The following is a 26216-nucleotide window of genomic DNA, read 5'->3' on the forward strand; positions in this document are numbered from 1 at the left end:
TTGCATATACAAAAACAAAGAACAAAAAACCTGCACATGAATGCTTCCAGCAGCCTTCTTCATAATTGCCAAAACTTGAAAGCCACCAAGATGTCCTTCAGTGGGTGAATGGATAAATAAACTGTGGTACATCCATACAGTGGAATAGTATTCAGTGATGGAGAGAAATGATCTATCAGGCGAAGAAAGGACCTAGACAAATCCCCGGAGCATGTCACTAAGTGAAAGAAGCAGATGTGAAAAGGCTGCCTATCCTATGACTCTAGCTACATGACATTCTAGAAAAGGCAAAACGATGGAGATAATAAAAGGATCAAAGAGCTGGGAGGAGAGAGAGATGAATGGATGGGGCACAAGAGATTTTTAGAGCAGTAAAACTATTCCGAGTGATATTGTAATGGTGGATACACGTTATTATACATTTGTCAAAACTTATAGAGCGTACAATGCAAAGAATGAATTTTAATGTAAACAATGGGTTTCGTTCATAATAATGTATCAATATTGGCTCACCAAGTATAACAGATGTATCACCCTAATGCAAGATGTTAACAATATGGAGGGAAGGGAGTGAGGTGCATATGGGAAATCTGTACTTTCTGCTCAGGTTTTCTGTAATCCCCCAAATGCTCAAAAATAAGTTTACTAATAAAATAATACGTGGGTGGAAGTACAAACACTGTAACAAAATATCTTTCTGCAAATGTGGCCCATAATTTTATTTTCCGAACTCATGTCTAAAACAGACGAACAGTAGAGGTTATAGGAAAATAGAAGATAGATTATGTTGGGAAGTCTGACCACACAGGAGGAGAATCCCTTTATTATAAGATGGCTGTAGCGATTATTTATTTTATCTACTGAACACCTACAGGAATAGGCACTAGATCTGCATAAAGGCCAACGGCAGGTGTCTGTGCTTAAGGAGTTCAGTGTAATGAGGATAGACACACAGATGCAGTAATGGATAACAGCAATGTCAGTGAGGGAACTATTTCTGTTCTTTTTTTTTAAGTTTATTTATTTTTGAGAGAGAGGGGAGGGAGGGTGAGTGGGGGAGGGACAGAGAGACAGGGAGAGAGAGAGAACAGGAGAGGATCAGAGAAAGAGGGAGAGAGAGAAACCCAAGCAGGTTCCGCACTGTCGGTGTGCAGCCTGACACGGAGTTCAAACTCATGAACTGTGAGAACATGAGCTGAACTGAAATCAAGACCCAGATGTTTACCCAACTGAGCCACCCAGGCACCCCAGCGCAGGGACGATTTCTAAGTATTTCATCCACATTTTCTTACATCCATACAATGCTGCAAACAGACACTATTAACCTATTTTACAAACAAAAACCCCAAGCTCTGGAAGGTGAGTTAACTTGCTTGAGGTAAGTGACAGAGTTGACAATCAAGTTCAAGAGTGTTGACCAGCAAAATGGGTGATGTTTCTATCATGCCAGGGGCAGAGGTAAAGTCAGTCCATTTTGGAAGAAGGAGACATTCAGTGATTCACGTTGCTTAAGGAGTTGGATTCCGGTTTGAAACTTCTGAAGTTCAAATACATTCACAAGTCTTTTGTCTCATATTCACTCTTCCTTTCTTGCCTTCTTCCCACTGGAGTGAATTCTTTGGTTTGTCATTCTCCCAACTGAAGGTCAAACGACTCCATGTGGCTCAACAGGAAGATGGCCAGACTAGAAAATACTGAAAGCCAAGCTCTCTAGTGGCCTGCCCTTGTTCGGCTTAACCCTGTCAAATTCGTTTCCTAGATGTTCCACAACTATGATTGTAAAAGTTGAGGCAGCAGGCACCAGCCTGTGTGGAAGAGAGCTATATTTAGTGGTCCTTGAGGAGCTGTCTCTTTGGATATCACAGACATTCTGGGACAGCTTGTTACAGTTGAGGGCTTCTGGGCCTGTGGCAGAGAAAATGGAGTGGGTGGTTTGCTGAAGTTTTTATAAATACCCCAGTATTTATTTAATGGTAGAAACACACAGAACACACAGAGCATTAGAGGAAAGAACACAGCTTAGCTCCATTCATCCTCTGGGCCCTGGACCAAGAACTTCCAGTCTGTTCTGAGGATTTGCTTCTAGAGCCAGCTGCAGCCCTGTATCTGGGGAAGTCACCTGCCTGGCTGCTGCAGAAGGAAGGAAGGAAGGAAGGAAGGAACGGGGAACAATGAAGCCCTTGTTAAAAGCCAAGTTTTTTGTTGCTGTTTGGTTTTGGTTTTTAAGTTTATTTTCCAATCATGTCACTCCTCTGCTTAAAATCTTTTAGTAGCTGGTCACTGCTTCTAGGATAAAGGTCAAAAGCCCTGATACGGCAGATGAGGCTCTTTAGAGCCTGATTTTCAGCCTCACCTCTCGCTCTCCACTTTCCTTTTCTTTAAAGTTCCTCAAACGTGTCCATGCTCTGCCCACCTCAGGCCTGTGTACATGCTATTCCCTCAAGCTGGAATGCTTTTCCCTCTGCTGGCACTAATTTAGCTCATTCTTCATTTCTCAGCTGAAACATCACTTCTACGAGCTGAACTTTAGGATGATCAGAAAGGTGTTTCCAGAGACCTCGCATGAATCCTCCTCCTTGCAAACACCTTCCCAACTCCTTATGCTTTTCCTTTATTCAGGTTTCTAACGATGTCTCTGTGTGATCATTTAATTCATGTCTGTCTCTCCATTTCTGTCTTGCTTACCATTTTAGCCCCAGAGCCAAAGCATAGACGTTTAGTACATAGGTCTGCCATGCAAGAAGAGTTCCATAAATATTTGTTAAAGAAATGAACAAATGAAGTAAGTGTTTGAGCACTTAAATATTCAGTTTTTGATAAAGGGAGTAAAAAAAGATCCTGGATATTTTCTCTCTTTCTTAGTTGTGCCTTAGTCTATAGATACATTCCACAGAAGCTGGCCAAGAGTAGGACTAAGAGAAAGGAGAATATAATATCAGAAGCTCTTAGACTCTGCTGCTGGGAACCTGGTCACCAAACAGTCTGACCCTGTGCTGGCCAATATTGTAGCCACTAGCCATGTGTGCTGTTTAACTTTTTTTTTTTTTTTAATTTATGTATTTATTTTGAGAAAGAGCACAGAAGTGAGGGAGGGGCGGAGAGAGAGGGAGAGAGAGAATCCCAAGTAGGCCCTGTGCTATTAGAGCAGGTTTGTGGGGCTCGATCCCACAGACCATGAGATCATGACCTGAGCCAAAATCAAAAGTCAGACACTTACCTGACTGAGCCACCCAGGCCCACCCATGGTGCTGTTTAAATTTAAACTAGTTAAGGGGCACCTGGCTGGCTCAGTCAGTAGAACATGGGATGCCTAATCTTGGGGTCAATGTTCAAGCCCCACATTGGGTGTCGAGCCTACTTAAGATAAAAGAAATAAACTAGTTAAAATGAAATAAAATTAAAATTACATCAGTTAATCAAATGAAAACGTCAGCAGCCTCACCAGCCATGTTTCATGTGTCAACAGTCACACATGGTCAATAGCTACCATATTGGACTGTGTGGGGGTAGCACATTTTCATTACCACAGAAAGTTCTACTGAATAGTGCTGCTCTAGAATGAAAAATACCTCTTGTGCACAGGACACAGGATTCTCAACAGGCTGACAGAAGAAAGCCTACTTTCTTTCTGCTTTCAGATCAGGAGGTGGGGGACAAGGGCTGCAGCCATTACAGTTACTATGTCTATTACACGTAATTTCTAGGTGCTGCAGCGGAAGGTCCTTCATCTATAAGCAGGACTCCTAAGTGCTCCCCATGAGAGTTGTTATAAAGATAAAGTTAGCTAGTTATAACACTTGTTTAGGCCTTTAGTTCTCCATAAATGGCAGCCACACTTGTTACTGGCTGAAAGTTACCTGTTAAGAGCCGGAGAGACTCGGGTACAAATTATTTAGCTTCTCTGAGGCTCAAGTTCCTCATCCCTACAATGGGGATAATTAATAACTTGAACATCCTGGTGAGGATGAGAACATCCAGGTAAGGATAAGTAAAAAGCCCTTCACACAGCGCCTAGGATATAGTAAGTACCCCCAAACTGTTAGCTATTCTTATTTTATTATTCAATGCTACAACAAATTTTAGTTTCTCATGAATTGCCTCAGAAATTGGATTCCAGCTGTTAAAATCATCCCAGGTGTGTGTCTGAAGATATGCTGATGTGGCCAGTAGTGCGAACTTTCTGAAACTTCCATTTGGTTTTGCCAAGGGCTGGCAGCCTAACCCGTAAGTCAAACTGCTGGCAAGAGGGGTGCCTGGGTGGCTCAGTCAGTTGAGCATCCGACTTCGGCTCAGGTCATGATCTCGAGGTTTGTGAGTTTGAGCCCCACGTCGGGCTCTGGCTGACCACTCAGAGCCTGGAGCCTGCTTCTGATTCTGTGTCTCCCCCTGATTCCTCTCTGCCCCTCCCCTGCTCACGCTCTGTCTCTCTCTCTGTCAAAAATAAATAAATATTAAAAAAAAATATTTTTTAAAAGAACCAGTTACATTCCCTTTAACCACACCCACATTTCTGAGATGTCCCCGACTTCTCATTAGGCCAAGATGTGCCTGACATAGGCTATATGTCAGAATTCTACTAAAAAGTATTGGTCATTGTAAATGATTGAATTTTATCTAATTTTTCTGTTTGGGCCACAGCTAGATTCCAATGTGTCGGCTGTCAATTCTGCTGTCTCTCAAATTCTAGACCTATTTCCATGAAGCAACTGAATTCCTAACAGGATATGTATGTTTGTATTTGGAGGATAGAGGGGGGAAAAAGAGAAAGCGAAATGATTTTTAATCTGATGCCAAGTTAAAAGCAAGAGAAGGAAGATGGGGTGGCAAGAGGGAACCCCTAATGTTTACTGAATATTCACCATTTGCCAGAAAAAGTTATTTTTATTTTTTATGGACTTTCTTTTTTTCTTTGTCTTTTTTCATTTAATTTTTAATTCAAAGTAATACATGTACATAAGTCAAAATGTAATTGTAATTAAAGTGCACAAATTTGGGGGTGCCTGGGTGGCTCAGTTGGTTGAGCGGCCAACTTTGGCTCAGGTCATGATCTCACGGTTCGTGAGTTTGAACCCCACATCAGGCTCGCTGCTGCTGGCTCAGACCCCCCTTCAGATCCTCTATCCCCCTCTTCTCTGCCCCTCCCCAGCCCCCCTCTCAAAAATAAGTAAACATTAAAAAAATTGAAGTGTACAAATTTTGAATGTATTTTCTGTCAAAAATGTGAATGACAATACATATAAAAAATGTTTTTAAATTATTTTTCACTTAAAAAAAATGCTATCTTCTAAAATATTCAAAATGACCTACCAAAGCTAAAAGGCAAGATGAAGTTATAATCGCTATCAAATTTCTAGTCAAAGGTATGAAAATAAGCTACAGGTTTTATTGGCTTTTTAGAAAGTTCAACGAAGTCTTAAATAATGTTATAAAACTGTTCACAGTGTACGCATCGAATGTTCACCTATTTGCCAAAGAAAAAACTTGCCACGCTTCCCATACGTAATGTTTATACACCGTACCCATATGAGGGTAAAAACTTGTGTAATATTACCAAATGTTCCTCAGACACCGCAGCGTGAGGGAACACCGTGCTTAGTGATGAGGATCTTCAGAAGCATGAACTGGAGGACAAAGGGAAGGAAGACAAGGGCCGCTTGGCACTCTGGGAAACAATACTTTGTATGCAAGAGCCTTTTGCATTCACACTAAGAAGGCGGCTTTGACAAGTTAATTTGTCTTTCCTCTTACCTAAGCATTTCTGCCACTCAGATCCTACTTGCATTTCCACACTGTGTCTCTCTCACGCAGAAGATTTCTCAGTATTGTGACGCAGGCGCCTTCTGCTTGAGGATCTGGGACAAGAAAGGCAGGCAAGTGAGTCTCCTTAGGGTTTGAGATGGTTAGGTTAGATGAAAGGATGCATGTCTAGGTTTACAGGGTGGCCCGGTCTAAGGGCTCAGAGCAAGTGACCAGAGACAGAGAGTCCCCTCCCCCACTCTGCTTTTGCGTGTTTATGACAGGAGAGACTCTACATACTATGGGTCCCAGAGCAGGGACTCCTCTTGCCTGAGGCTAAGGGTGACGCTGGCTGCTTTAAAAACTAATTAGAGAGCGTGCTATCTTTAATGGGATACCAAACTGTTCCTCAAAACGCTACAGTGAACTTTCAGTAAAGATGGACCTATAAGGTCATGCTGTCAGGAACTCCCGCTGCAAACATTTCACAATGGTGGTTTAAAAATGGCACACAAAGAGAAAATTTTAATAAGCTGCTGGCCACTACACACTTGACGCGGCAATTGGTTGAGAGGCAACAGGACTTACATGTGAAAGGTAATGATAAAACTCAACGAACACACAGGAGAATATCTTCACGAACTGGGTCAGGCAAAGGGTTTTTAAATGGAAGACAAAAGCACTAAATACAGAAGAGAATATTAATAAGCCAGACCAAGAAGGAAGAGTATCCGTTCATCAAAGGATACTATTAAGAGAGTGAAAGGACCAGTCTCAGACTAAGAGAAGATGTTCGCAACATATAGATCCATTGAAGGAGTCAAATCCAAAATATACGTTAAAAATCTACCAAATCAATAACAATAATAATAATAAAAAAAGAGGAACTAATTTTAAACTGGGTAAAAGACTTGAAAGGGTATTTATTTCACAAAAGAAGGAATCTGAAATGCCCATAAGCAAATGAAAACATGCTCAACATTGCTCTGCATGTTGGAAATGCTAACTAAAACCACAAAGAGCACTCTATAGCCACCAACATGGTGAAAACAAGAGACTGATGATACCACAGTTTGATGAGCACGTGCAGCACTGTCGTTTTCATATAATTCAGATAGGAGTATAAACCGGTACAGCCACTTTGGAAAATCGACGGTGCCGGTCAAAGCTCAATGTACACTTGCCCTATGATCCAGCCACCATACCCCTAGCTATGGGAGAAATGAGTGTATATGAGTACAAAAAAGTATTATAAGAATATTCATACTGGGGTGCCTAGGTGGCTTAGTCTGTTAAGCGCCCAAGTCTTGATTTCAGCTCAGGTCATGGTCTTACAATCGTGAGATCAAGCCCTGTGTTGGGCTCTGCACTGAGTATGGAGCCTGCTTGGGATTCTCTGTCTTCCTCTCTCTCTCTTTCTGCCCTTCTCTCTCTCTCTCTCTCTCTCTCAAAAATAAATAAATAAAAATAAAATAAATAAAAAGAGAATATTCATAGCATCTTTATTCATAGTAGTAAGGAACTGGAAATGTTCATCAATAGGAGAATGGATAAGCTGTGGTATAATCATATAATGGAACATCACACAACAGTAAAAAGAAGTGACATATGGCTACATAGAACAGCATGATGGATGTCATAAATATAACTGTATTCAAAAAGGAGACTTACAACAAGAGTTCATGATGTATGATTATGGTTCTATGAAGTTCAAGAATAGGCAAGACTAATCTAGAATGATAAAGCCAGAATAATGATTGCCTTAGGGTACTGACTAGAAAGGGGCAAAAGGGAGACTTCTTGGGTATTGGGAATGTCCTATAACTTAATCTGGATCATGAGTGGCCAAGTATATGCACATATAAAAATTCATTGAGTGGGACCATTACAATTAGTACCCTTAACCTAATAGATATATATCTTTAAAAAAAAAAGTCTACTAAAAAAATAGAGTAAGTATCCCAGAACAATATCTCAGCATCTGTTTTCACCAACTGAAAGAAGTCTGAAGAGGATTTTGCTTTTACAAAAGAAGCTCATTACCATACTAATGTAGGTCTTTCATAAAAGTTAAGTGGCAGAACATGAACTTTCCAGAAGTGGGGGAAACCTGTCTTCAGAATGTTACAGAAAATCTAGATTCTTTGAAAGTTTGATTTTTAAAAATGTTTATTCCCTGCTTAGGCTCTGTCTCTATCTCAAAAATAAATAAACATTAAACACACACACACACACACACACACACACACACACACACACACACACAAAGACAAAATACGGGCGCCTGGCTGGCTCAGTCGGTTAAGCGTCTGACTTCAGCTGAGGTCATGATCTCCCGGTTTGTGGATCTCCTGGTTTGTGAGTTGGAGCCAAGTCGAATTCTGTGCTGACAGCTCAGAGCCTAGAGCCTGCTTCAGACTCTGTGTCTCCCTCTCTCTCTCTGCCCCTCCCCTGCTCGCACTCTGTCTCTCTGTCTCTCTCTCTCTCAAAAATAAATAGAGAGAGAGAACATGAGTTGGGGGAGACAAAGAGAGGTGGAGAGAGAGAATCCCAAGCAGACTCTGAGTTGCCAGTGCAGAGCCAGATGTGGGGCTTGATCCCACCCACTGGAGATTATGACCTGAGCTGAAACCAGGAGTCAGATGCTCAACCAACTGGGCCACCCAAGTTCCCCAAGTTTGATTTTAAGTAGGCTCTACACCCAACATGGGGCTTGAACTCACAACACTGAGATCAAGAGTTGTATGCTCTAATGACTGAGCCAGTCATATACCTTGAAAATTTGATTTTTAAATATAATATTCAAGTTATTCAAAGAGATACTCACATATTGCCTTAGACAAGTAGCCATTTAGCCTGAATTCAGAAGAAAGAAGTCTTCATTTCTTTTGCTTACTTTGTACCTTTATTGCAAATGGTAGGTAGGCTGGTAAATAAACGTGTCAGTATTTAAAACAAAACAATGGGGAAAAAACCTTTTTTGACAAGGGCAATGCTCAGCCAAATACATTTGGGACTACTCATATTTAATGTGGGAAATTCTTATTAGGAACAACTAAAAATACAAATGAATAAAATAGCACTAATGACAGATTATGGAGTTGAGATTGTATTTGGGGCATGGCTAAGACACATTGTAGAAAAGACGATTCAATTGCATAAATGCTTGAAAACTAGGGAAAAATAATTTATGTCTCCATCCCTTAGGATTCATTTTATAATTATTTTTCAGTAATGTTTCCTTAGAAGGAGAACTTTTATTTTGGAGGTTATTAAAATAAATGTGCAGTAATCACAGTCACTTTCTCCAGTGGGAATTTGGCCCAAAGAGCTCCATGGAAAGGCATCTACCTCACATGCCTTTATTTTATGGTCACGTCAAGCCGCTATCTCTAAAAACAGGTGGCCGTGTCAGAAAGGATGCCAGCCATTGACTACACACAGGGCTAAACCTCCTTCTCATAATACCTGACCCAGACTCTGCCCTTGGAGTCTGGGCCCTCAGTGGGGACAGTTTCAGTCTATCTGTGGTTTCAGGCTTGCCGGTGCTTTACAGATGCTGTATTGGCTTGATAGGAAGGAATATGGCAAAAGTGAAGGCTCCATGGAAGGAAAGAGCTTCCTGAGTTTGGCTGGAGTATACGATACATCGGGGAGAAGGGCTAGGAGAGATTGCACTTGCTGAATGGATTATGGAGTTGAGATTGTGTTTTAAACATGATGAGAAGCCATTAAAAGGTTTCACGCAGGGAATTATGGGATCAGGTTTGCACTTACAGTTTTCAATGGTAGAGGGAATTGGTAGAGGAAGGGCAAAAGCAGAGACTAGTTAGGAAGTTGTTATTAGTAGTCTGGGTGAGAGAGGAGAGCTGTGAAGATAAATATGAACAGATGGAATATAGAGTTTAAAGGTAGAGATGATGGGGCACATGGGGGGCTCAGTCGGTTTAAAAGCCCAACTTGGGCTCAGGTCATGATCTTGCGGTTCATGAGTTCACGGGTTCATGGGTTTGAGCCCTGTGTAGGGCCCTGTGCTGACAGCTCAGAGCCTGGAGCCTGCCTCAGATTCTCTGCTTCAGATTCTGTGTCTTCCTCTCTCGCTCTGCCCCTCCCCCACTTGTGTGCACGCTCTCTCTCTGTCTCTCTCTCTCAAAAATAAGTAAATGTTAAAAAAAAAAATAAGGTAGAAATGACTACTAGTGCTTACTAAGAAATTTGAGTGAGGACCTGGGGATATAAATGAGAAAATGAGAAAAATTAGTTTTATTCTTAAGGATGCCCAGTGAAAGACAAGTATATATGAGTTTGCTATGTATCTTTCTGCTGTTTTTGCATTTTTACATGCACCCACTGGACATATGCAGAATTGTGCTTATATGTCAGTGTGCCTGTTTTTAATACAAATGGTATTATACTGTACAGGGTTCATTCAATAGTACTTCTTGGAGATCTATCTCTGCTATTACATTTGTATAAAGGTCGTCATTTGTAACAGCCACATCATGTACTATAGTATTAATATGCCAGACGTAAACCCCAGTGGTCAAACTGCCCCCTACAATTCCTATTCCCCAAGCCCTTCATTTTCTAATTGTGGCTTCCTTACCTCAGTAAATGGTGTTAACCTAAATAAAGAGGTAAATCGAGGCAAGTTTGAATGACTAGAAATCGAACTGTTTTTGGAATAGCAGAGGAATTGCCAATCAGGAAACATATGTTGCAGCAAGCTGCAGGTGTGTCCATTGAGGGCTTGGGGTGGGCTGTGTTTATGGGCAGGGAGGAAGTCCGACCAGAGTCCAAGCAGTTAAGTTTGTTAGCTTTGAGGATGGGTGAGAAGAGATTCTTTCCTTCTTTCTTTTTTAAGTTTATTTTTCTATTTTGAGAGAGACAGACAGAGAGAAAGAGAGAGAGAGAGAAAGCATTAGCGGGGGGCAGGGGGCAGGGAGAGAGGGAGAATCCGAAGCAGGCTCTGAGCTGTTAGCACAGACCCCCATGTGGGGCTTGATGTGAGGCTCGAACTTATGAACTGTGAGATCATGACCTGAGCTGAAATTAAGGGTCAGACACTTGACCCACTGAGGCACCCAGGTGCCCCTGGGAAAGGATTCTTATTGCATAATCATTGGTCAGGAGATAAGTCTCGGTCTTCTATAAATCAGGTATTTCCAGGAAATCATTCTCAGTTCTTAAGTTCTGTTCTTCTGAGTATGCAGGTGCGAGATTCTCCATTTTGTATCTTCTGGTTCTGTTTTATTTAATTTGTTTATTAAGTAAACTCTATCCCCCATGTGGGGTTCAAACTCACAATCCCGAATATCGAGACTCACATGCTCTACCAACTGAGCCAGCCAGGTGCCTGCTCCGGTTCCATTTCAAATTAAAATCCTTCCACGGTTGCAAATACTTCACAAACGAAAACACTGCCTTTTGTTTTCTTGGTACTCACTTTGTAAGAGGGCTCCGCATGTAGGAACTTACTGAGTGCTCACAACAGCCTGATTATGAGGAGGCAGCAAGACTTCTGAATCCTTTGCCCTTGAAATGTCCCTGCCTGGTGTTCCTAACACACTTTGAATAGGCCTTGAAACTGTGGGCCTTCAGCCTAAGGCAGTATGTCATCTGGGTGCTCTGAGCGGGGAAATAATGAAAAATAATGTTCAGCTGATGTCACAAGCCATTCACCATTCAGACAGTGATGGTTTTCAGGCTGGATTGAAATGAATTTGTTTTCTTCTGCTTCAAAACATCCTGGAAATAGCCTGCCTCCTGAGTTCTGGGGCTGGCTGGGGAGGGGGCAGGTGATGGGTGAGTTAATATTAAAGCTAGTGTACTCCTCCAACATTTTATTATGAAAAATTTCAAACGTACAGAAAAGTTGAAAGAATGGCACAGTGATCACTCCTATCCCCACTACCTAGATTCACTTATTGACATTTCACTGACTTGTTTCATTACCTAATCTGCTCATCAGCCTATTTGCCCCTTCACAAATATATCAATTCATCTTAATTTTTATTTTATTTTGTTTTATTTGAGAGAGAGAGAGAGAGAGAGAGATGGCACGAGCAGGGGAGGGGGGCAGAGGGAGAGAGAATCTTTTTAAAAAATGTTTTCACTTTTTAAATTTATTATTTTTTATTTTTATTTTTATTTTTTTTTTTATTTTTTATTTTTTTTTTATTTATTTTTGGGACAGAGAGAGACAGAGCATGAATGGGGGAGGGGCAGAGAGAGGGAGACACAGAATCGGAAACAGGCTCCGAGCCATCAGCCCAGAGCCTGACGCGGGGCTCGAACTCACAGACCGCGAGATCGTGACCTGGCTGAAGTCGGACGCTTAACCGACTGCGCCACCCAGGCGCCCCATTAAATTTATTATTTTTTAAATGTTTATTTGAGATGGGGGAGGGGCAGAGAGAGAGAGAATCCCAAGCAGGCTCCGCAGTGACAGTGCAACTCGGGGCTCCAACTTTGGAACTGTGAGATCATGACTTGAGCCAAAATCAAGAGTCAGACGCTTAACTGATGAAACCACCCAGGTGCCCCTCACCTTATTTTTTGATGCATCTCAAGGCAAGCTGCGGATATCATGATGCTGCATCCGTAAACTTTCAGCATGATCATCATTAACTAGAGTTTAATATTTATAACTTTTAAAGAATATTTGAGGTAAATTTATATCCAGTAAATGCATAAATCTCCAGTGGAGCATCCCATAGGTTTGACGAACGCCTACCTGCGGAACCCAAACCTCCATTGATATCTGCCAACATCATGATGTTAGACTTTGTTCAGAGGTTCACAGCCCTTAAGATTCTTGTTCTGCTGTGGGGAGAATGGCAATTAATCTGCGAAACCTCAGTAAAGCCAGGAGAGGAGAGGTAAGGAGAAGCACGTCAAGCATGCCAGGGACTGTCCTGATGGCAAGTGACTGGAGTCTGCCATTTCCCCCTTTAGGTTGGACTCAAGTTGGGAGAGGCTCTTTCCTTTTGTGTGGTCTACTGTCGCGGTTTAGATATACAAACTTTTTATTTTTTATTTTAATGTGTCACTGCATTAAAAGTCAAAAGAACACAGAGACGCTGGGAAAAGAATAGAGAAAATTAACTGGAAAAAAACGGGACTGGCAAGGGGAATGTTTCCAGAGAAAAGCGCATTCCTTAAGGCATCTCTGGCTGAGAGCTGCATGGCATGCAAAGAATTTAATAATGCGCACATTATGACCCATATTACATAAAAATTATGACTCATATTATGAAAGCACCGCACTTGTGAAGGGACCTGAGAAATAGCGTTGGGCTTTTAAAACTGTTTTAGAAAGGCCGACCAAGGCGCACAACTTTCAAATGAAAAACCGGAATGTGCGCACCGCCCTCATTGTCATCAACAATGAAAAGGACAGTTCTCAACCGTAGTTGAAAACGCTGAGTCGAGGTTTTGTTTGTTTTGTTTTTTTAATTGTTTTTTAAGCGTGAGGCCCAAATCAACAGTCATTCTTTGGGATGAGGCTTAAATTTTTTTCCTGGTTAGTAGGAATGCTAGTGATACCAGTTTTGAAAACTATGGAACATTATACAAAGAAAATAACAAGGTTATAATCCCATCAATGCAGAGATGAGCCCTGTTAACAAACTTTTTGAATTCAAACTTTTCCTACTGCGAACAGTTTTCATTTTGCTAGTGCTTCTAGACAACCGTTCTTTTTTAACAACCAGCGCTTCTTAAAAAAAAAAATTACAGAAAATACTGATTAACACTTTTTTTTTCCCCCTCTGGCAGACGGGATCCAGGAATTGCTATAGGAAGAAAGCGTTCTTAATTAAAAAAAAAAAAAAAAAGTTGCACAGAAAAGTATTTAAAAAGAGAAATAGAAAACATTACGCCTTTATTTTGGTGACTTAGTAACAAAGAAAAGGATTAGCTTGGACGGGTTCTTTTCAAAAATATTTTTTTTTCCTCTGGCTCCCGCTAGGGTGGAGGAAGTTGTCTCCGTTCGGAGAGTGTGGAATAGAGTGGAAGAACAAATGACTGGGAGGCTCTGCCTCGTTGGGGAGAGCGGGGGTCGGCCGGGGGCAGGGGGGGGGCGGCGAGACGGAGGAGGCCAGCAGGTGCCTGCGCTCCAACCCCCTACCCCCACCCTCACCCCCTCCCTCATCCTCACCCCGAGCTTGGCCTCGCCCCCTGGCGGGCGAGCGCTCGGTGCCGAGCAGCGGGGGTGGGGGGCGCAAACCCCGCGGGCAGCGGGAAAGAGGCCGAGGGGGGCCGCCGGGGCCCGACAGGCACCGAGAGGTCGGCACCCGTCGGCACGCACCCTCAGCCCGCAGCCCCAGGAACATGTCCGCGGCCGGCGCGCGGAGCGGAGCCCCGGGGAGGAGGACCGGGGGAGGGCGTGTGCAGCGGCGGCGGCGGCGGCGGCAGCGGAGCCGCTAGTCCCCTCCCTCCTGGGGGAGCAGCTGCCGCCGCCGCCGCCACCATCAGCGCGCGGGCCGCGGCCGGAGCGAGCCCGGCGAGCGGCGCGCGCGGGGGAGGGCGGGGGCGGGGAGGGGGGTGGGCGGAGGGGGCGGGAGGGCGTGGGGGGAGGGTCTCGCTCTCCCGGCGACCAGAGCCCGAGAGGGAGACCCTGGCGGCGGCGGCGGCGGCGGCGCCTGACACTCGGCGCCTCCTGCCGTGCTCCGGGGCGGCATGTCCGAGGCTGGCGGGGCCGGGCCGGGCGGCGGCGGGGCAGGGGCCGGGGCAGGGGCCGGGCTCGGGGCGCTGCCCCCGCAGCCCCCTGCGCCGCCGCCCGCGCCGCCGCAGGGCTCCCCGTGCGCCGCCGCCGCCGCCGCCGGGGGCTCGGGCGCCTGCGGACCGGCGACGGCAGTGGCGGCGGCGGGCACGGCCGAAGGACCGGGAGGCGGCGGCTCGGCCCGTATCGCCGTGAAGAAGGCGCAACTGCGCTCGGCCCCGCGGGCCAAGAAACTGGAGAAACTCGGAGTGTACTCCGCCTGCAAGGTACTCCCTCGCCGCTCCCGGGCCGCCGAAGGGGGGGGGGCCGGGGCCCAGCCCGCGGGACCCTCGCCCCCTCCCCCTTCCCCTCCCGCCCCCGTCTCCCGCCTCCCGCCTGGGGCCGCTGCACCGCGGAAGTGCTGCTGTCGCCCGCGCCCAATTAGCTTCTTCTCGGACGAGAGTCCTGTTGGGTTGGACGGAGGGGATCGCCGAGACGCGGAGCCTTTCATTCTTCCCCCTTGGAAGGAGTTGCCTCTGCGTCTGCGCTCCTGGGCTGCCCTGGGGCTTTGTTGCTCTGTAGGAGCTCGCCTGAGGCACCTTCCAGAGAGGGGAGCAGCGCTTACTAAGTGGCGGGCGCCCCAGGGCCGAGGAGACATCTACCGGGGGCGTCTGAGAGCCCCCTCTTCTCCTGTCTTCTCCCCGTGCCCCGTTGGGAGGAACTGGGTGGAAGGGGTGAGAGTGAATTAGGCTCCAGGACTCCGGCGCTTTGGAAGATCGAAGGGGCGGAACGCGCCGGATGGCGACGTGGGCACAGCCCGAGGCGAGGGTCCGGGAGCTCCCAACATCCTAGGCTGAGGGCGGAGGCGCTGCTGCGCGCGGTGACAGCCCCGTCATTATTGTATTATTACTTGTTTCGTTAAAACGCTGTCCCAGCTGCTCGAGGTGTAAACAGGATTTGGCAAGGTGACAGCCCGGCGCAGCGGGCACCACTGCCCAGGTTGAGGACACGCCTTTCTTGCCATCCCCTTTCCATCCCAGCTCTCGGCACCCTATTGCCCCTTAGCTGCAGATCCAGATGTGGGCGCCGTGCTCCCGGGGTGGGAGGCTTGCCCGAGGCCGCGGGGCAGGCTGGCCCTGCGCTGTCAGCAGCGGCTTTGTTTTGACAGGGTGACAGCTGAGGGGGGCGGGGACTTGGCCTTGTCAGCTCCTGCGGCCTGTGGCTGAGGCGGGGAAGAGACACACTCACACCTCCCATGTATCTCTCCCGCCTGCTGCAAACAGGGTCAAGTTCCCAGATTCCAGATTCCCACAGCCAAGCTGCAAGGGCCACTTTCTGAATTTTGATGTAAAGATTATTAATCCTGCTGGAACCTCTCTCCACAGCCATGCTGTTTTTAGTATTTACTGGAGCTTCTCAACTGCAGTGGAAGGTCTCTGCCTACCCCTTTTCCCACACCGTTCCCATCCTCATGTATATGTTGAATGCCTACTGTGTACCCTGTATTTGTTTAATAAGTATTTGTTGAGTGAATGTAGGATGTAGCCTGGTGCTTCTCAAACTTTGAGGTGCATAGGAATCACCCGGGGAGCTGTTAAAATGCTGATTCTGAATCGGGGTGGAGATGTCTGCGATTCTAACAAACTCTCAGATGATGTGATGCTAGTCCAGTGGCCACATGCCAAGCAGCAAGGCCCCAGTTCAGACCTGGGTGATTTATTATTAATCGCTTTTGGATTCAGTCAAGAAGGCAAACTGTCTTCCTCTGAGGTCAATACATGGTTGGTATTTAGAAAGGACTATAAAGAAGATAGAGGGGAGTATGCTTCTAAGAAAGGTGAAGGGCCAGGAGGTGGTTACAAAGGGCATTAGACGAAGCGAGATCTGTGCCCGGAATCGAAAACAAGGTCAGTTACCTGGGACTTGAGGTTCTGCAGCCAGTGTGGGTTCACGTAGTAAGTGTCAGTTCAGCGTTTCTGTCCTGGCGTTTTACCGTGTTCACTTCATGAATCCCTTCTCTCCCTGCTGCCTGCTCTTGCCTTAACGCCCGAAAACTTCCCAGAAGTTTTGGTCCCCAAACCGTGAGCATAGGTTATGTGCCCTGCATTGATATTTTTGATCCTTTCAAACTTCTGAAGAGTGAGATGTAGCAGCTTTTCTAAACTTTGTGATTTGAGTGTTTCATGTTCTCATTCACGACCAAACTTTGGGGAAGGGAAAGCTTCTCATTAAAGGCCTCTTTTTTCTGCTCCCGGGAGACTCTGAAAGTGTCTATTTTTATTTGCTCATTCATTCGATAAATACTTAGAGGGGTCCCAGCTCGGTGCCAGGCTTTGTGCTCGATGCTGGGGCTGTGGTACCCAGAATGTGTCCTTCTGGAGCTGCTGAGGGAGTGTGTGTGCACGGGCACATGCACGTGCATGCATATGTTGGAGGCCGGGGGAGGTGTGCAGCGAACCATTCACAGCGAAGTAAAAAAAAATTGCTTTCTTAGTTTTTTGTTGGAACTCAGAGGAGGGCAGTTCATGGGCTGGCATGGGTGGGGTAGGAATGGCTTCCTGGAGGAAGTGTCAGTGGGTGCTAAGGACTCTTGGCAGTGCAGGGTGGGGTGATGTGAAGCTTCTTGAAGAGGAGAAACTGAAAGCACTTGTGAAAGCTTGGAGCTGGGCCAACGGGAGCTGGCGCTGCATTGGCTGAGGCCACCAGGTTGGGGGGCATTGTGTGTGGCCCCAGGAATCCAGGACTCTTCACCAGGGGAGTAACAGTCTTTCAGATTTGCCTTTTTTTTTTTTTTTCTTTTTTAACTGTGCTTGGTTGGGTGTGAGGGGAGTATGAGAGAGCAGTTCTGTGGTTCTTTCTCAGCTTGTCTCTATCCTCACATAAGAAAGCCCCGAAAGGATTCCCCTCTACCTTTTGTCACTGACGGCCTCTTGGCAAGTTGGAGGGAGTAGAGAGGTGAGAGAAGGAGGAGGGACCTGGAAAGGGATGAATAGTTTACTGGGGGCTGTTAAAAGAAAACCAGGTCCCATACCTGATAAAAGATCTGGCCTTTAAACTTCACAAACGAAACAGAAGGAGGAGGGAGCTAGTTCACAGCCCTGGTGGTATGCCACACCCCGGAGAGAAGAAAAAAGAAGAAACAAACAAACTTGTTTTGCAGGATCCAGGGTAGAGTTCTTTGAACTATGTTCTGGCAAAGGTTGCTTCAGAGAATCTCTTTGCTCCTGTGTGACACGGGAGTGTGATCATTAAAAATGTAGATCTGACCACATGATATCACTACTTGGGACCTTTAATTTCTCTTTGCTGGGGTCCACGAAGCCCAGCACGACCTGACGGCTGCTAAGTCTGGCTCCTTTTCGGGGCCTTGCACCCGTGGTTTCCTTCTACCCCAGGGCCTTTGTACACACTGTTGAATGGTACTGAAAGCTTCACTTTCAAATTAATTCCCAACTCTTCTTGCAGATCTCACATTCCTTGTATTTCTTTTACCTCCCCCCCTCCCCCTTGGGCCAGCCTTCCCATTATAAATTGTTTGGAACCCCCTTGTGCATACCTTTCCTTCCTAGTGCTTTTATCACAATATTTAATTGTGTGATTATTTGATATGTGTTTGTCTCTGAATAGATTCTAACTGATGTGGTTACTGACTGGATGAATGAATTAGAGAAGAGAAAACAGAGGAAATGATTAGCTCTTACGGATGGAAGTGGTGAAATTTTAGCCTGACTGCTTCTTGACGGTGGGGTAGAGGGGATTCTTTCACGTAGGACATTTCTAGGTATCTCACAGGTGTTCGCAGGACTGGGTTTTTAGTGTTATAAAGTAAACTGAAGTAAATGTATGAGTAGCCCAAATCTAAATCTCCTTGAATTTAAGTATTATTTATCTACTTAAAAAAAAAAAAAAAGGGAAAGAAAAAAATATCCCACTGACTCTTCCTAATGAAATAGGGCACTTTTTCAGGAGAGGAGTCAGTATAGTGGCCAAGAGCCTGTGCTTGTGAGTTCAGACTAATTGGAGTTCAGATTTCAGGATATCCAGCTGTGTGACCTTGGACAAGCCTCCACTTCCTTGTCTGTAAAGTAGGAATAATAATACCACCTCTTTGCATAACAGGGAGGATTTAAAGTGGGCTAATAAGTCTGAGGCATCCAGATGGGTGTCTGGCCCTGGTAAGCCCCTCCTGCAGCTCAGATTGGGCATACGCTGTTAACGTGGACGTCAGGAAAGAACGTGGGGCTTAGAGGTATCTCCAGTCTCAGCTCTGCCTCTTTGTGATCCTGGCCATAAGTCATTTGGTTTTTTTCTGAGCCTTGATTACTTCCAAAGTTCCTAGAACCTAAAAGTGTTGGATTAATGCTGGCTAAGGGGAATGGCCGCGTTGTCTGTCGGCCCCGGTGGCCACAAAGCATTTATAGAGAACCCGGTTGCTTTGATTTCTGGGCTGACTGCCATACTTGGAGAGTGACACGGGCTGTAAAATTAGGCTTCACTTAAAAAATAATGGTTTGTAATCTAAAAGTAACACTGCTTGTAGAATATGCAGAGGGCAGGGGCAGAGAAAAATTGTCCTGCGTTGGCCAGGAACTGGTGCTTGGGGCCCTAGAACAAGCCCTAAAGTTGGGGAGAGCCCCCAATGCTTTTGTATCTGTCAGTCGCTCCCCCAAAGAGCAAATTTCTTTTTCAGCTGCAACATCTAGAGCAGCGGCCCTTACCTAGGAGCTGTTTTGCCCCCCAGGGGATACTTGGCGGTGTCTGAAGACATTTTTGGTCATTGTTACTGTGAGGGAGGAAGTGCTACTGGCAGCTAGTAAGTAGAGGCCAGAGATGTTACTGAGCATCTCACTCCGCACAGGACAGACCTGCACAACAATTATCGGGCCCCAAATGACAGGGCCAAAGCTGAGGAACTCTGTTCTAAAGGAAAATTATATTGACCCATAATACTGTAAATACATTTGCAGCCTAGGAAACATTAATGCTTTTAAGGTTAATTTGAATAGCACTTGAAACCTGAAAAACCTCACTCTGCGAATCATGGGGCATATTTCTAAACAGCTTTATTGAACTATAATTTATAGATCACAAAACTCACGGGCTGTAAGTGTGCAGTCAGATGCTTTGGGATAAAGTTATATAGTTGTGTATCCATCACTACAGTTCATTTTCTTTTTCCCCCGTCACTACAGTTCAGTGTTAAAAGTCTTCCGTCTCCCTGAAAAGTTTCTTCCCCCCGGGCACCTTTTTAAGGTGATATTTTGTGTTAATTCATAGTTCGTAAACAGAAACCAAATTAGAAATATCCTTTTGGAGACTCAACGGGTAAGTAGAATTATGGTAGCAAAGCAGAAAACATGGAAGGGTGTAGCTATAACGTCTACATCTATAGCACATGATTATTTCACATGTGGTAACTTCTCTAAGAGGCGGTGTCATGGAGCCAGGCACACATAGGAAAAATATTTCAATTGGCAGGCACAATATAAAAAGCCCTAGAGAAAGATGACCAAATTTAATTGTTTCCTCATAAACTTTCAGGGAAGATGGAAATTCAAGCCCGCAAAGCCTTCAGATTGCAATTTGCAGTTTTATGTAACTGAGAAAGTAGTTTATAGGGCAAAAGAGAACGTTTTGTTTCAGGAAGCATGTGCTTACACATAGCATTTTGTGATGCAGTGCTGGTGTATTGTTTTTTGTTTGTTTTTAAACTACTGAGCAGATTTAAACCTGGCCACATAGGCGGGATTTAATTCTGTTTCTATCAGCTACATCCACAGGTCTAACCCGTCGTGGGGAACGTCCAGGTGGAAACACACGGTTTCGCATGAGGTCCCTCGGCACAATCAGAACATGTGCTTCTCAGATGAAAGATCTGGATACTCCGTGCAGTGCCAATAAAACTTGGATTTCCAAGGCTCGGTGGCCTCTGATTTAGTTGGTTTGTCTCTCCTCGAGAGGAAGGTAGTTATTTAGGAACAGTCGTCAGTGGTGTCTTACTCTTTTTTTTTTTTTTTTTTTTTTTAAATTTTTTTTTTTCAACATTTATTTATTTTTGAGACAGAGAGAGACAGAGCATGAATGGGGGAGGGTCAGAGAGAGGGAGACACAGAATCTGAAACAGGCTCCAGGCTCTGAGCTATCAGCACAGAGCCCGACGCGGGGCTCGAACTCACGGACCGTGAGTCGTGACCTGAGCCGAAATCGGCCGCTTAACCGACTGAGCCACCCAGGCGCCCCAGTGGTGTCTTACTCTTAATGGTTTCCTGCTGCTAATCTGATTCCAGCACAAAGGCACCTGTGGCAGAGTCGTGGGCGTGCTTCCTATTCTGCGCGCTGCCTGGAGGAAACGTGGAGAATGCTCTTCCCTCACCCTCCGTGCCGGGCACGATGGGGCAGCCACTTCAGGGTCTTGGGTTTCAGTTTCCCTAGTGGTGAAGCGGGAGTCAAGGTGGCACCCATCGACGTGAGGATGACATAGTTTTAGCGTATGTGAGAGTTCTTGGGATACAGGCGTTCCGCCTACGTCTATTTTATTTTACTTTTGGAAACTTTCCCTTGGTATCAGCAGTTGTGTTGATAGTGTTTTGCCAAAGTGTTATGCCTCGTGTCATTTGATTCTTCTGCCTGGGGCAAGAGGAAGGGAAGGAAGGTCATTTTACTCGAGGAGAGCTGAGACCCAAAGAGGTTAAGCAGCTTCTTGGAGCAGCGGAGGTTGCTCAGGGAAGAGCCGGCCCACGTAGATTTTCTTGCCAGCGCAAAAGAGATTTTGCGTCCTCTTTCCAGACTTTCTTGTGGGGTGGAGGGGATGGTGTTCTGAATCTCAGTGGTTTACAGAGAGGATTTCGTTTTAGGCGTTCGATTGCTCTCGTTTGACATTTATTGTTACTCCTATTGAGAGTATGTTCAAAGGCTTTTCTAGTTCATTGAAACCGTGCAGGCCATAAAGCAAACAAAATAAAGTGTTCTTTATTACTGGCCTAGGGCAGACCGATGCATGCCCTTGATTGTTTTAAAGCTGACAGTGGAGAATGGTCACTGTGCTGGCCCATTACAATTCCTTGTTGAAGGAAGATGAAAGTGATACCTACTCAGGCTGTAGAAGGTTCCAGATGTGTCAGAGAGGTAAGGAACGAACTGTCCTGGACATTTAGACGTCCCCAAATAGCTCTACAGAAGACTGCACACACAGCGGTGTTTCAGTACAATTCAGAAGGAAGTCATTTTTTTACCTTTTACTTTTATTATCCAGACAGTAAAGTGCTCATATCGTAAGCATACAGCTTGATGAATTTGTGTGTAGGCACACAGCCATGCAGCTGCCATCCAGATAAAGCTGGAGAGCATTGCCAGCACTTCTGAGGGCCCCCTGGTGCCTCCTCCCCACCTCTGCTCACCCTTATTCTGACTTTTATTACTAGAGATTACTTTTGCTTTTCTTAAACTTGACATAAATGGAATCACATGGTATGAATTCTTTTGCATCTGGCTTTTGTCACTCGCAGGATGTCTGGGAGCTGTATCCATGTTGTTGCATATAGGAGTAGTTTGTAAAGACATTTTTATTTATTATTATTTAAGTTTATTTATTTATTTTGAGAGAGAGAGAGGAGGAGAGGCAGAGAGGGAGAATCCCGATCAGTGCAGAGCCTGATGTGAGGCTCAAACCCATGAACCACGAGATCATGACCTGAGCCAAAATCAAGAGTTGGATACTTAACTGAATGAGCCACCCAGGTGCCCCAAGACACATGTTTTTAACCTAAAAATAAGTTTAAAAATTGTCAGCCATTTTCAGGATGGAAGTCATTGGATGTGGACAACTTCATAAAATGAATTGTAATTAAATCTTCAAAAGATGGGAATTTGATATTCCAGAATTTAGCATATGTGAAAGTTCTTGGCATATAGGGAAGAACGCATGAGGGCAGAAATGGGGACAAGTAACCAAGGAGGAGGGCGCCTGGGTGGCTCAGTCAGTTAAGCGTTCGACTCTTGATTTCAGCTTGGATCACCATCTCAGGGTTTGGGGGATCGAGCCCTGCGTTAGGCTCCGTACTGACTGGGCTGCCAGAGCCTCCTTGGGATTCTCTCCCTCTCTCCCTCTCTCCCTCTCTCCCTCTCTCCCTCTCTCCCTCTCTCCCTCTCTCCCTCTCCTCTTTCTTTGCCCCCTCCTCCATCCTCACACACATGCATTCTCTCTCTCTCTCTCTCTCTCTCAAAATAAATAAAAAAAACCAAGGAGGGCTGTAGATAAGCATTGGGATGAAGGAGGAACAGAATGCTGGGGAGGTGGGTGCTGGGGGCCTGTGATGTCACAGCTGCTGGAACGGCCAGCCTGCATACTTCCTTCTCCTCTGGAATCTGTAGTGGTGAGTCCTTACTGGTAAATACCCATGGGAAGTCTTGCTGTCACCCATCCTTGGTTCTGAAAGATATCTAGAGTTCTACGTTGTATCCTGCAAGCCATGCAGAACCATGGTGGGAGCTGTGGCAGGGTTTCTAGAAGGCTGGCCAGAACCCAGCACATAAAGCTCCAGTAGGCATTGACACCTCTGTTGTGTTATTGGCCAAGGGGATGGAAAGGCAGGAAAGAGATCATTTTCCTTCATACTGGAAGTGTGTGCTAAGACCACTAAAGGCCCCCTTCTCTCTAGGAGTGTAGTGAGGAACGCTGATTACTCTGTAGCCCCACACAGTTTTGGCATAGCAACTCATCCTTGAAAACTCATATGAAATATGCAAGCTTATTATTTCATGGAATCATATGGACTATCCACTTATAAAGTAATGTTTTCTGTAATTGATGTGTTTAATTATTTTTTAATCTTTATTTATTTTTGAGAGAAAGAATGTGAGCAGGGGAGGACCAGAGAAAGAGGGAGACACAGAATCCAAAGCAGGCTCCAGGCCCTAAGCTGTCAGCAAGAGCCCGACGTGGGGCTCGAACTCACCAACTGTGAGATCATGAGCTGAGCCGAAGTCGGACACTCAACCAACTGAGCCACCCAGGCGCCCCTGTGATTGATGTATTTAACACAACAGAATTTTTTACGTTTTTACTTGTGTGCACATGTACATGGGGGTGTTAAAACTAATGCTGTTTGTTTATTCTACATTTATTTCCATGGGCTGCTTTAGATTTCTGCTTAGGTAGCTCCCATCTAAATTCCTTATGACAATTCATCACTTTTCATCACAATTGAAATAGAATTGAATCTTTATAATATTGAATTGCTTTCATCTCTGGCATTTAGTTATGCATGCTGATACCCCTTGCATTGCACGCTTTTCTTCTCCAGGTATTGGTGTGGCTTGTTGTCAAACCTCATTCTGGTCTGTTATTCAAATGCCAACTTTTCAGAGAAGCCTTCCTGACCACCCCCACCCCCCCACCCCCTGCCAAATACAGCAGCACCCCATCACTCTGTAAGGTTACCTGTTTTGCTCATTTTCAACACTTGGAAATATATACTGTTTACTTTGTGACAATAGAAGTTCCATGAAGCAGGGACTTTGGTTCACTTTGTATTCCAGTTCCACTGACTATGCCTTGCACATAGTAGGTGCTTAATACATATTTGTTAACTGAATGGGTAATTTCGTGTTCACAGCGAATTTCATATTCACAGTCTTCATGAGACTGGAAGAGGGGAGATTGTGTGTAGACACAAGGCAGCTGAAGCTCAGAGAGGTTTAGCAACTCGCGCGAAGCTGTGTGGTCGCCGGGCTGGGGCTGGAACAGCATCTTCTGACTCTGTTGCTAAGTGTGGTCCCCGGTGAGCTTACAGTTAGACCTGATGACATAGGCAGTACTTGTCAGATGGCCTGGGCTTCTGCTGTAAGACGAGCAGGGAGAGTCACACCCACCGTGAATCCTTTTCTGAGAGGATGATGTGAACTTCTTTGACCACCGTCTCCTCTTCTGCAAGTTAGAAGTCAATTCTCAAAAGTGTGTTGTGAGTATCGTGAGACCAGCGAATTAAAACCTATGAAGTGAGAAAAAGGCCCTACCACATATTCTAAAAGTCTATACTGTGTTAGTGAACGAAAAAAAAATCACCTACAGAGGCATGTTTTCTTTCTTTTTTTTTTTTTAATGTTTATTTATTTTTTGTGGGGGAGAGAGGCAGAGAGAGAGGGAGACACAGAATCTAAAGCAGGCTCCAGGCTCCGAGTGCTCAGCACAGAGCCCCACGTGGGGCTTGAACCCAGGAACTGTGAGATCGTGACCTGAACCGATGTTAGATGGTTAACTGACTGAGCCACCCAGGCACCCCCAAAGGCATGTGTTCTAACTACTGTTTATATTTTTGTTGCTTTGTTGCCTACTGAGACTAAAGGCTACAGTCGGCTTTCTTTAATTTGTTCTTCTGTTTGTACCAGAAGCACAGACACAGGGTTTATTACTTTTTAAATCAGGAGGTGAATACATTTATTGTGCATCAAGTGTGAATAATATCTTTAATGATCCATTTGGAGTGATACGTCACCTAACCTTAGGAGGAGGCTTTGAGTAACCCCTTCAGTCACCTCAGGCAGGACATACGAGGATCCTTCCATTAGTTCTATGCCCTCCTAAAAAGTCCCCATCCGTTGCATGCTCTTGGTCTGTGCAGCCCTCTGTGAGGCTTCTGTGGTATGCAGGAGATTCCAGAAGTACAGGGATGAGACCTGAGTAGTATCATAGTGACTGATGGTGGCAGCTCTAATTTGCATCAGCTCTAACAAGCTGGTGTTGAAACTGGATGGCAGAATGCCAATGAAGTCAAGGTCAGCATACTTTGAAATAGCAAAGTGAGTCATGTAACCCGGGATTTGCACATACCCATAGGACTACCTGACTCACCCCACCTCCAGGGCGACACGTCCATGAGTATTGTTAGGTACCTGTGCCCAGGCTCTGTCCTGGTGGGCGGTGAGTGACAAAGGAAGTGAAAGCCACAAGGAGCCTCGCATCTTGCTGGGGAGACAGATATGGAGGGAAAGAAAAATTCAAGTGAATAATCAAGCATGAAGTCAGTGCAGAGAAAAACCATGATAAGCTGGGGGCAGCTGGAAGTGTAGGAAAGAGGCTCAGCCTAGGTGGAGTGAACAATATAAAACAGCAGAGAAGCAAAAGTGAAGGGGGCAGGACATCAGAGTGGTTTGGAACGTGCACCTAGGCAGCAGACTGCCTGGGTTTGAATGCTGAAATGCTGCTTTCTCGCTGTGTGAGCAGGGGGAGATTACTTACCCTTTACAAGCCTCAGATTGCATAGCTGAATATAGAGAGTGTGATTTTGTCAACTTTATCCATTCATTCAACAAACTGTTACATCATGTGCCAGGCATTGATTTAGATGCTGGGGATACAGTGACAGATGGGTTTTTATTCTTGCAGAGTTTGCTTTCTGGTAGCAGAAGCAGACAGTAAACAAGAAAATAACAGAAAGTGGTAAGTGCCACACAGAGAATGAAAACAGAGAAGTAAATGAGAGTGCCTGGGGAGTCCTTCCGACATGTGCCCATAAAGGTCTCTCAGTGGATGGGACAATGTCTGGGGCCTGAATGATAACAAGAAGCTTGGGGGTGGGGACAGTATGTGTGTGTGTGTGTGTGTGTGTGTGTGTGTGTGTGTGTGTAGAGGATGCCAGGTGGGGAGTGCACAGACTCTGGGGGGAGAAATGGCTTGGTATGCTCAAGGGTGGCCAGGTGACCCTTGTGGGTAGATGGGGAGCAAGGGGGCAAGTGTAGGAGATGAAGTGGGAGAAGTAGATGGGGCCAGATGGCCAAG

At 45.4% G+C, this 26216-nt stretch overlaps 1 protein-coding gene across 4 annotated transcripts in view; it reads left to right on the top strand.

Annotated features, from left to right (window-relative positions):
* The first annotated feature begins 14311 nt into the window (after window positions 1–14311).
* KAT2B (lysine acetyltransferase 2B) overlaps window positions 14312–26216 on the top strand; it is a 103965-nt gene continuing 92060 nt past the window's right edge. For 3 of the 4 annotated variants that reach the window (XM_060638567.3, XM_060638569.3, XM_060638571.3), the window contains exon 1: window positions 14312–14727. In XM_060638567.3, coding sequence (XP_060494550.1) covers window positions 14419–14727 — 309 coding nt within the window. In that variant the 5' untranslated portion in view covers window positions 14312–14418. Of the gene's footprint in view, window positions 14728–22737; window positions 22813–26216 lie in introns of those variants that run through there. The other variant, XM_078432400.2, reaches the window with a different exon arrangement.

The sequence above is a fragment of the Panthera onca genome, chromosome C2 (assembly GCF_046562875.1).
Source record: "Panthera onca isolate mPanOnc1 chromosome C2, mPanOnc1 haplotype 2, whole genome shotgun sequence".
NCBI classification, from domain to species: domain Eukaryota; kingdom Metazoa; phylum Chordata; class Mammalia; order Carnivora; family Felidae; genus Panthera; species Panthera onca.